At 41.4% G+C, this 12,309-nt stretch overlaps 1 protein-coding gene across 1 annotated transcript; it reads right to left on the bottom strand.

Moving 5' to 3' along the window:
* Nucleotides 1–3,366: 3,366 nt before the first annotated feature.
* Nucleotides 3,367–5,232, bottom strand: LOC103714748 (cyclin-D6-1-like). Its single transcript, XM_008802126.4, has 6 exons — nt 4,818–5,232; nt 4,610–4,696; nt 4,428–4,523; nt 4,121–4,322; nt 3,896–4,026; nt 3,367–3,784 (listed from the first exon to the last, which is right to left on the bottom strand). Exons 1-6 carry the CDS (start codon nt 4,983–4,985, stop codon nt 3,560–3,562), a joined length of 909 nt encoding a protein of 302 aa, XP_008800348.1. The 5' UTR covers nt 4,986–5,232; the 3' UTR covers nt 3,367–3,559.
* Nucleotides 5,233–12,309: the final 7,077 nt, after the last annotated feature.

Raw genomic sequence — 12,309 nt, 5'->3', positions numbered from 1 at the left:
CTAGTTGTTGAAGTTTGATTTGATCATATATCTTACATTCTATGCGCTAGTCCTTGATATCCACCTTACGTTTTGTCTCTATATCTTCATCCTGTATCTGTTGTTGATTTAGCTGCACGGGCAACATAAAATATGATCAACCTTTGGATCAACACTTCATCTCTCGATTAGGCATACTCATAACCAGTCCATGGCGCTCCCATCCTTTTTAGGACTCGATCTATGCTTTAAGAAGTCATTCAACCTAGTTTGATTATGTGAGGATATATCTATATGGGTGCATGATTAGTCCCACATCAGTTATTCGCCGGATAGATATTTGATACTTATACAAAATCAAGGAACCTAAATAATATCTTTCGACTAGCCAATTTAGGCGAGATCCTGAGTTGTTATAAACAGTATCAGAGCAGACCTGACTCTTAACATATTTAGACTAGGAAACACTACAACACAGATCCATTAGGGCCAACCACGAGCCGATCGTAGTGCTTATGTTTAGATTTGAATGATTTGGGCATTTAGCCTGACGAGGACGTCAAGGCTTAAATGAAGAAAGTATGTGAGGATCTGTGCAGGTGTATGTTTAATCTTATATCAGTTATTCGCTGGGTAGATTTTTAGTACTTATATAAGATCAAGGAACTTAAATAATATATTCTGGCTAGCCATTTTAAACGCTATCCTAATTTGTTACAAATCAGCTCCTCTAAAATGTCATTGGGTCTATATTAATTATATGATGCCCCATGATAGCTCAATCGGTCTGTACAGTCTACGTCTGGTCCGTTTCCTAACCACTTTAACCTTCCTCAAACTTGATTATGTGTGATCATCTAAGTTAATCTCTATCATAAGGTAAGCTATCTTAGTACTTGTCTTCAGTTACCTCCATACTCATCTTGTTTAATCAAACCTATACATCCGACCCATCTCTCATCGTATATAAAGACTAGAGATTATTATTATTACTTAAACTTTTGGCACTACTACGTACGTGGCCACGATCTAACCAGCTTTTGGACTGTTATTATATGTTTGGATATGATGTTAACAATGATGATAATGACTTTACAGGAAGTATCTAACACGAGAGTCTGCCATTATCAAAATTTTTCTTGTCTTCTTCAATCATTCCATTAAGTGGTTATCAAAAATTTTTTCTTTTCTTTATTTGAACAAATTATTTATCCCTCAATTAAGAAGGGAGAATAAGATTATATACCTTAAGCTCGCAAAATGAGAGGCATTTCTGGCCAGATAAACAGTAATCAGCATCTCTCGTGCTTTTGATGGAGATAAAATATTATCACGTAAGCTGGTCACCGAGCCCGATCGTACAAGAAGATGCCGTATCTCAGCTAATCTCACTGCGCCCGGTCAAAGCATTCACTTTTTAATCCCCTGCTTAGAAAACTCGCGGCCCCGCATCAGGCATCACCGTGAGATATGGTACTACGGCTTCGGTTAAAAAACAAAAACTTCAGGGAGGGGTTTTGTGCAAAAAAAAATCCATAGATTTTAAGTGATGGAGACGGGTTTCTTGGCGGATATTAATTAATTGCGGGATTTGACAGCAAGTGTTTGTTTGTGTAATTATTTATGTATTACCGATGAATTTGATATCTCACTGACTGTCCTTGCGGGAAGGACATGTCAGTGAGACTGTACCTCACTGTTTAGATTCTTGTAGGCTTGTGCTTGGCACGTGACTTCACGTTGGGCTGAGTGGTGTGCTGTCCTTTCACCCTCTCGTGGTCCATATCAATGGACGCCGGATGGCCGGATTTAAATTTGAGCAGAAGTACGTCAGTCTATGAATTCAGCATGACTTGCTTGTAGGTGAGATCATTATATGGTTTACGCCAGGGTTTTTTTTTTTTTTAAGAAAAAGATCAGCAGATCCCAAAAAAGGGAAAAAAAATAAAACGAAAAATGTTGCCTAGGGCTTATGAAAAAAAAAAACATGAGATGCATCAGCTGTAATATAGTGTCTGATTCGATGCGGCAGAGCAAGCATGGAGTCTAAATCCTCCAGATTTGCTATTACATTAGATCTTATCGAAGAAATTAAAGAAAACTAGGCTGAGATTCACATGATATCAGAAATGATCATTTTGCTTATCAAATTTCATTTGTAATTAAGTGACTATGCAAATGATAAAATGCATTTGAGCATGATTGCACTACTAGGGCAACATGAGGTATTCTAGTTATTCTATTTTGAAAACCTACAAGAGCCTCAATATATGAGATGAAGAATCTTATGGGATCTCCGTCCTTAAAATGTATATTGTATGTGCTTAAAACTTTTTTTGTTCTGAAAATATGACGAAATTAAATGCTACTACCAAAATTTACATCCCGAACCTCTTCTACAAATGCAACCAATTGATCCAAGATTGGTCAGTGTGTGTGTATATATATATATATATATATATATATGCTTGACAACAATACTCACCATGATTGGGAAAGCTAAATTCTGCGAACTCTTGTTCAGTCATCAATGATAGATGGCAACTTGCCATTCTACATATTGAAATTTTAAATCCACTTTTTATTAGCCATATTTTCTTTCTTAATATTTTGAATAAATTGAAAATTAAATTGAAAGAGCATAGCAAGAAAAAAAAAAAAAAGATATACTATACATGCCGATTTGACATGATTTTAGCTACAATTTATCTTGTCATGCATGGTGCAAATGCTGCAAGCTGCTTCCAATAAACTCACAGGCTTGGAAGGAGCTAGTTTGAAACATCGGCCTAAGATCTCTCTCTTTTCATGGTGGTCCTTTTTTTGACAATACTCTTCTTCCGGTAGTCAAGCTTCTTGATTCATTTGGGGACAATACTGTGATAGAGCAGCTAGGTTATTCTATATAACTGACCGGATACCCATAGTAAGGCTAAAGTAAACATCAGTTTTTATGCAAGAAGAGACTACTGGAAATTGCATGATAGGGGTTTCTTTAACCCCTTGAAGAAGTATCATCAACACACGTACCAATTATCCTGGGAAGAGCCTCACGTGAAAATCATCAAATCATCTCGTTTCTAGCAGTCAAATTACGAATCTAGAGGACCACTAGGATATGATCAAAAACAGTACGTATACGATGCCAACCCCATGCATGAGTGGAATCCAAAAACCACGACCGTCTACGTCCCCCTGCCACGTTTCCTCGTCCGAACGACTAATCGTCCGACCAGCTCTGCACGTAATTTTTTTTTTCGGGTGAAGTGCTGTAGATCACCGCCGTTGACCGGAACGTTTCAAAATCTTAAATAAAATAACTACCTCTAATAAATATTTAACATTTTCAAAATTATCCAAAATTATATATTTATATAATATTAAAGGTCAGAAAAGGAATTGTGAACCATTTCCTTTCCTCTTATCTCAAATACAAAGCCTTCTTTTCTCCTCTCCCCTGGTCTCCTTTGCAGCGGAAAATGAAAGAAAATTAATTAAAAAAACCAGCAAACCGTTCAAATCCTTTATTTTTTTTCATATCGTTTTTTTTTTTCTTTATTTTCCTTCCCTCCCTCTGGGCTCAAGCCTGGGAGAGGCGGAGGGCGCCGCGGAGCTCGGAGATGCGACGCTTCTTGAGATCGCGTTCATTGGATGAGGATCCGACGGTCCTATCGCTCTCGGAGCTGGAGCAGTGGCGGCCGAGCACGGTCATCGGAGTGTTGGAGTTCGACACCATCTCAAACGTCGAATCGCAGCCGTCCATCGCCGCGTCTCCAATCGCGTCGCAGCAGTCCCACAACCTCTCCTTTAATTAAAGCCGAAGTCCAAAGCAAATTTAATCAATAAATATAGCCCAAAAAAGCGACAAGAAATAAGGTTTTTAGTTAAAAGTGAGATTTTTTTTTTCGAGGTTTACCTTATTTACAGATTCACATGAGGAAATGGCGGAGCGGAAGGAGGCGAATTGGATGGGGAGGAGCTCGTGGGCGGCGGAGAGGAGCGCCGCCGCGGCAATCACCGACGGCTTGAACTCTAGCATCTTGATCTCTAGATTTTGTATTCAAAAAATTCAAAAATTAGCCAAGGAAGAGCGGAAACAGAAATCGAATTTTTATGGCTTTTCTGATGGCTGGGAATGTACCAGTCTGGGCTTTGAAGAGGGTTTGGGAGGTGCGGGCCTTAAGGGCGTGGAGGAGAGGGGCCTGGGCGGGCGAGAAGAAGGAGAGGAAGAAGCGGAGGAATGCGAAGGGGGTGATGGATCGCATCCGCCAGTCCAACGCCCCAAGAATTATAAGCTCCATCCGCCGAATCGTCTGGGAGTCGAATATGAATCCTTCCTCTCTCTGCACACCGGCAAAGAAATCGAGAACAATCGATTCAAATCAAGACAAGATTTTCACATAGACGTAATAATGAGATCAAAGTCGAACGGATTCTTCGGTTAGTACCTGGAAATCTGTGACGTTGAAGTCGGTCTTCGTCATCTTGGAGGCGAGGGAGAGGCAGGAGATGGAGAGGAGCCGCACGATCCAGGGCTTTTCGCTCTGTAACCAAAGGTCGCAGCTTTACGTCAGATCGGGTCTCCAAGCATTCATTCTATCGTTTTTACCTATTTTTTAGGGAAATTTACCGGGATTTCTCGCTTAGAGAGGAAGCGATCGACGTAGTTGACGGCAAGGTAGGCCACAAATGGATCCAGATTGCAGCCAAACTGGGCCTGCCGACAGAAACATCGTCACTTCTCCAATGGAACAGAACAGAGTACGAAGAAAGATTGAATTGCTTTCCTTGCTTTCGTGAAAAGAGTGAGCTTTCTTTGATTGCCATTCATGGATTACCTGGAGGATTAGGGAGACAGCGTCACGGCGGGCGGAGAGATCGAGGTGGCCGCCGGCCAGGGGGCTCATGTGATCGGACTCCACGGCGAAGAGCGCCGCGATCGAGTCGGAGAAGCAGTCCTGTTCCTCGTCGGAGATCATGAGCGGGTTCTCAAGGTCGAACTCCATTACTTAATCTATTCTATCGACACCAAGAAAGAAAGAACAGGGGCAGAGCTCAAGAGGAGGAGGTGGTGGTGGAGAAGAGGAGAGGAGAAGCCATTAAACCCGAAGCCGTAAAAGAGAGAGGGAAGGCACAGGGGGAGAGACAACCAAAGGGAGGAGCTTGCTTTATAAAGAGACAAGCTGTTGGAAGAAGAGAGTCTTCAACTTCACTCCTCACAAGTGGAGCACTGCCTTCCTCTCTCCTCCTCTACTCTCTCTCTGTTTTTATCCTCTTTTTTTTTTGGTGGAGTAAATTCTGTGCCTGTTATCTTCATGCTCTTTCTTTGGTGAGAGAGAAATATAATGTTAATTAATACAACATAAAAATAGGGTGATTGGACGAAGCGTAGGCGTTCAGATGTTGTCGGGAAAGGGCAAAAGGTGACGCTGCATGGGGCGAGATTATGGGTTCCGAGTTATATAATAGAGGTACCCTGGAGGTTTTCCTCCTCCTCATCTCTCTTTCTCTTCTCAAGAGATTTCTTTCGCTGGTTTTGCTTCTCGCGGCGACTATAAATAGTTGGTTTAATTCTCGAATTATTCCGGGTTCTCCGTGTTGCTTCTTGGGAGTGTAGTTGACTGAGACTTATGAGTATAAATATACCAATTTATTCGACTTATTCATCTCTTATTTGAAAAATGTTTACAATTTATTAAATTATCCATAATTATTACAATTTTGCATGGAGATGAATAGATGATGTAACTGAACATTAGAAGGTTGGTCTGTATTCATTGATTACAAAAAGTACATAGCATGCATGATAAGTAGTTTTGTGGGTTGCCAACGTATTTGGTTGGTACAGTTATTGCGCTATAATATCCAATGACATGGGTTTGAATCTTCTGCCTCCACATTCGTGCCTGGTTGGGTAACTTCCTCTCTTTGCTTAGAAAAAAAGAAAAAGCATTACAAGCAATTTTCACATGTAAATAATCTAACTCATATACTAAGATAGAATATTGGGGGAAAGTTAATTTTCTTTCTTTTTCACTTTTGCTTTAGCTCGGGATAAGGGTGCACTGAGAATGTTGCCATGCACAACTAGTAATAGATTTAATGTACATTTATTATGAATATATATATATATATATATATATATATATATATATATATAATTTTAACAATAATGGTTGAGATCTTACCCTATCTCGCGACAATTGATATTTTAATAATTAGATTTATTTAGACTTGTACTTTAACTCTATCAACCTTTAGATTGAAAAAAATTGATACAATCGTTAGCATTCATAAAATAGATAGAAATATTGTAAAAAGTTTGGAAAGGAAGAAATGAGTTTTATTCTCTATCACATAAAACATTTTTTTTTCTTTATGCATCTCCATTTAAAATTACTTTTCATTTCAAACTATCATCATTTGTCCCTCATGATGGTTAAATAATATATGTGTACCATACATGAATGTTTATTCTGCACCATAATTAGAGAACTTTATTTTGATATGGCTATGAGGTGGATAAGTGAGAGAGGGCTGCTTATAAATTTACAAATATACAATCTGATTATTTTGAATTAAATGTATTTTTATTTTCTAAAACTTAATATCAGTTATAATAAATTCATCAAAATTTGTATTATTGATTAGATAATTCATTTTGAGTAAGTTTCAGGCGAAGTGGCTTTTTTTTATTATTTGAGTCTTTTAATTTTGTATGTCATGTGCAATACATGTACCGGATGTTATTAACTAACCAAAAAAAAGATGATCTCAACTTAGAGAAATATATATATATATATATATATATATATATATATATATATATATATATATATATATATATATATATATATATATATTGGTAAAGGGAGAGAAATATTTTTGGCAATATGAATTTGCCATGAAACCTAGGTAAGTGGATACATTGAATTAGATAATTGTGTATCCATCTCCGTTTTTGATATGGAAATGTGGGTTGTTGATCCATTAACCATCGGACCCTGTTGCGAGCATGGGAGTTAAAGTGCTCTTATAGTCACGGCGGTGACGCGATCCTAGCGACATAAACTTCGATGCGTGAAAATAACGACACAGGCGAGAAATCGGGGGCCGTTTAAAATGACTCCGATTTGACTTGCCTCGAGCTACTGTTGACCGTTGCACGTCGAGCTTCTGTTCCGTTGCAACGGTCAACGGAAGCTTCTGCTTAAATTTACGGGAGAACACCAAACATTTTCAAATTCGCCGTTTTAATCCTTTACTAATTACTCCCAATATGCAGATCCATCAATCCAAACCACGAAACCGCAAGCCTGTCTCCATCCTAAATCGTTGAGAAATTATCATGGAGAAGATCTGCCACCATATAAATCGTGCCAAGAATATCCCATCATATAAGCTAAGATTTCCACCAAATACAATAATAATAATAATAATAAAGCTAAAAAACTCTAGATTTAACCTGCTGCACGGTAATTTTTTCATTCAGTTCTTCTAATAACATAATAGAATCGATCTAACTAAGGTGGGAGCAGCAAGGATGTAGATAAAGAAAAATAATTAGGTTATTTTCATTATATCAGGAAGATAATATCTCTTGGACAGTGCAGTTTTGGAAGCAATAAATATTATTTGTTGTCCTCAAGAAAGTATGAAAATATATGTTTCTTCTAATTTTTCAGTGAGGAAATGAATGGGCTCAGGTATCAACATGCATAGAGATCCTTTCACATGGAGGCACCAGGTAATTATGTTAATTTGTATAGCTTAATTTAATTTTTTTGAGTGTTTTTTTTTGAATTTTGTAAACTATATGAACAAGTTTAGTATTGCATTTCCCTAAGTCCTACGGCCTAGATTACTTATCTATCAAACCAATGTACCCTAGTAGTTTATGTTTACCAAGGCTTACTATCTTAACACTAACCTAAGTTTTCATAAAATTATATATGTACGTAGCTACATGACTGCCGGAGTACGTGCTGTTTTTCTTAAGGCAATGTTCCCATGTCGCGCGTGCCGACTGCCATGCTTCTTGTTTGTGTACCAAACTCGAGGCATGGATTCATCGGCTACCAGAAAAACTTTAGTTCATGCTATTGCTATTCGGACAAGTTGATGTTTGTTAAATGTAGCTACACACCTAAGAACATTTTGAGATCTCGGATTCCCATTTACAATTTTGACTAAAGCACATAAACTAATTTTATAAATATAAGTGCAACTTCAAAAACAGCCCGAATGCAACTGTGAGACCGAAGTTAAAAAATAGTAGTAGGTTGAATTATGGTAGTTAACAAAAATTATAGGATAAAGTAGTTTGTTGATGTAAATCGATTACTGTGCAAGTTTGACTGATTAACCTCTCAAGTTAGTAACAACCAAAATTCTCCTAATGTATTCATCATGTCAGCTTATAATTAAGACAAACATTTGGAAGGTGATCATGGCCACTTTCTTAAATCTCCTTATTCAGGTAGGAAGGATAGATCAATTATTTCCTCAAAACTTCATATTTCTTCTCATTAACTTTAGATTCACTGATTAGCATAGCATGAAATTGGTTAACCTGAAACAGATGGAGTGAGGCAGCAAAAGTGGACTCTTCCAAAAACTCCACTTATTAATATTAATATTATTATTATTTAACTTCTTTTTCTTTGTCTCTTATTACGTTATCAAAGTGAACTCTAAGGGAAGTAAAGAACATGCTTTAATTTGCTGTTAACTTTAACTAAAGAACTACAAAACATTCCCTTGTTTTCACCATACGGATTTACATGGTAATGGAAACTTTGCGGTGAATAAAGTAGAAGCTCTTCATCCCGCGGGGAAATAGAACTTGCACAAGACCAGGGAGGCAGGAGCGTGGTGTGGTCATCTCAAGCTCTCTTCCCTCGTTTAAACCAGCTGTTCCCATTTCACTCATAAAGCTCTAATGCCCATGCCCCGCTCTCCCCCATGCGAGAGCAACTTATGAACGGAGATGGAAATGCATTGATATCATGTGCCAGGGCCGGCTATTTCGTCGTGTCCTTTGAGCATTTGGACACGGAAAAGGTGGGCTGGGTTCTTTAATATGACCTAGGCTTTTGGTGAGCATACGTCACTCTGTTTTAAGTTTTCGGAAGTTACCTATGTGGTTCTAAATAAACCCACCTACATTTGGACTTTTTACTACCAAAACTAAGAGAGAAGAGAAAGGGATATATGTTAGCTAAATGGCAGTATTTTATTTTATTTTATTTTATTTTATTTATTTATTTATTTATTTTTTTGCTAGGACAGGTGGATCATACCTGACAAGTACGGATGCACCCAATAAAGTCAAAAAATAGAATACCTTGGAGTGCCAGGGGCAACTTTCCATCTCCAGCCCATAGGATACTGCCGGAGTGACAGGCTACATAAGCAGCCGCCCAATCCGCAGCTCCATTGGCTTCGCGGTATACATGCTTAGCCTAAAAGGCCCCTCCATTCCTCACTATAGCCCAAATGTCCCGGAGCAATAGGTGGTCACAGCCGTTACCCCTTGGACCACCTCGGATTCAACTGATAACAGTGGCTGAGTCACCCTCCAGGATGATGGACCTGTCCTGTAACACGAACCAGGCATGGCGAAGGCCCGCCTAAGCAGCCCTCAGCTCTACACTAGGAAACGAAGCGTCAAATAGCTGACTGCCCCCAGCAGCTATAACCCTGGCAAACGAGTTCCAAATAACAAAACCCGCATCTCCCCTCGTGCCACCATCCAGGACTGATCCATCAAAATTGACCTTGAGGAAACTCGGAAGTGGAGACTTCTAGGTGATGAATATCGTACGGAATGCTGCCGAATCAGAGTGAGAACCCCATATGTCCCGAACTATCAAAGTCCCTCCAACAAGGATGTGTGACACAGCTCTACCGCCTGCACGCGGGCGACATACGTTGTCGTCAAAAGTTCGAGTATTTTTAGCCAACCAGATCTGGTAAGACGTACAAATCGCTCGAACTGCCTCCTAACGAAGCACCGGGGACTCCGAGCTCCGACGCATGGTCTATAAGAACTAGTCCCTATAGCTCCACCCCTCCTGCGAGACCTTTGCTAGACGCCAAGTCGCCCTAGCCCATATGCACTGAAACAAGGCATGGTCCACCATCTCATCCACACCACAAACCCCACACTCCAATGGGATCCTTAGTCCTCGTCCTCCAAGAACAGCTCTCGTGGGAAGACGGTCCCAGACCACCTTCCAGAAGAATAGCGCAACCTTTGGGTGGAGTCCCAATCACCAGATCCAGGCACAGTCCGGCCTAAGCTCATACTCCCGCCTAAGAATGCGGAAAAGATTGCCCAACCTGATGCTGGTTCTAGTAGAGGTACTCCACACCCGCACATCTAGTCTTCCACTTCCTGGTAAAGAGAGGGATCAGACCCGCTCCGCCAGATGCTCCGCGAAGAGCTGGGCTAATCGAGTCTCATCCCAACCTACCCCCCCGGGGGCCATAAGATCACAAACATGTAGGCACTCCCCAGCCTTGATACTAACAGTAGTCGGCCAATGCCGCAGAGGGAGGGCATCGACCCATGATTCCCCGGCCACATCGATGCTACGCCCATTGCCTATCAGCCATCGGGTGTGAACCAACACCGTAAGCAAGTACCTCGCTATCTTACGCCACAAAAAGAAATATCCCCGCCCTCCTCGAGCCCCGCCCTCCAGGCCCACCCCCCCATAACGGGCAACCATTCTGGCTTCAGAACTCTTGCGGCTCCAGAATAAAATAGATAGCATGCCGAGTGAGGAGCAGCTTCTATCTTTCCAGGAGAGACAGAACCCTTAGACCGCCCTCACTGAAAGGGAGGCAGATACTCTCCCATACCACCAAGTGCACCCCTCGATCCCCTCCATGCGAGCCCCATAAAAAGCTCCGAAGAAGTCGCTCGATCTTCAATAACACTGACCTCGGCACCACCGTGTTTGCCATGAGATAGATGGGCATGGAGCCTAGTATAGATCTGATCAATGTTACTCTACCCATCATAGATAGAGACGCCGCCTGCCAACCCTCTAGCCTGCTCTAGACCCGTCACACCAACCCAGTGCACTCGGATACCCGCAATCTCCTACTTGAGATTGGAACATCCAGATAGGTCCAAGTTCCATCCTGCTCAGGCATCTCCAGAATCCTTTGGATCCCCCGTCGAACCCTGGGCGACGTGCTAAGGTTGAAGGAGATGATGGACTTCTAGGCATCCACTCTCTGACCGGATGTAGTATAGTAGGCAGCCAAAACCCTCCTGATAGTCCGAGCGTTTGCTACCCGAGCCCTAGTCAGAAGGATACAGTCATCGGCAAAGAGTAAATGGGATATCGGTTGGGCCCCTAGAGCTGGGACGTAAGCCTCCAGCTCCCCGGTGATGCACGCAGCCCTTAGGGACCAAGACAAGATATCAGAATAAATGATGAACAAGTATGGGGATAACGGGCATCCCTGTCGAAGCCCCATGGTAGATTTGAAAAAGGGGCATGGAGAGCCGTTGACCAAGATAGAAAACCTCAGTCCCCGGACACACCCCAGAACCCAACCAATCCAAGTCTCATGGAAATCCAGACTCTCCAAAGCTAGCCTAAGAAAACTCCATCTGATTTTGTCATAAGCTCGTTCCATGTCCAGCTTGATAGCCATCAGGCTTCACCGCTTCGGGGCCCACCGGAGATCCCACATCATCTCTTGGGCCACCATGATATTGTCAGAGATACTCCTACCTCCTACAAAAGCACATGGCTCCTGATAGATAATGCCGGAAAGGAAGGGCTTCATACGATCCATCAGCATTCTTGCTACAAGTTTATATAAGGTTGTGTACAAACTGGTAGGCCTAAAGTGGCTCGGCTCCGCTGCATCCTGACGCTTCGGTATTAGCGTGACAAATGTGGCCTTCCAGTTGTCAGAAATCCCTGCCTAACTGAAAAGCACAAACCGCTTCCACCACTGCAGTCCGGACAATGCCCCAGTATCTCCGGAAGAAGAAAGGTGGGAAGCCATCTGGACCAGGAGCCCTATCCTCACCTAGTGCTCAGACCGCCTCCCGCACCTCTCCCTCCATCACCGGTCGAACCAATAGCGTTTTCTCAGCAGCCCTAATTTAAGAATTGGCCCTCAGAAGCTGGCCGGCGGCATCATACCTGTTAGAACCCACCCATGCCACTGATATTTCAAAACAAAATCAGATGGCAACGGAAGAGGCATGTGCGGGATCAACGTTCATCGCATGAACGTGTTTCAAAACCGTTCATAGATAGATAAGGATTAAAAATCTTTTAAACTAATTAGAAGATC

Source organism: Phoenix dactylifera, chromosome 11 (genome assembly GCF_009389715.1).
Source record: "Phoenix dactylifera cultivar Barhee BC4 chromosome 11, palm_55x_up_171113_PBpolish2nd_filt_p, whole genome shotgun sequence".
NCBI classification, from domain to species: Eukaryota; Viridiplantae; Streptophyta; class Magnoliopsida; order Arecales; family Arecaceae; genus Phoenix; species Phoenix dactylifera.
The sequence above is the reverse complement of the archived record's forward strand: the minus strand, read 5'-3'. Positions and strand labels throughout refer to the sequence as shown.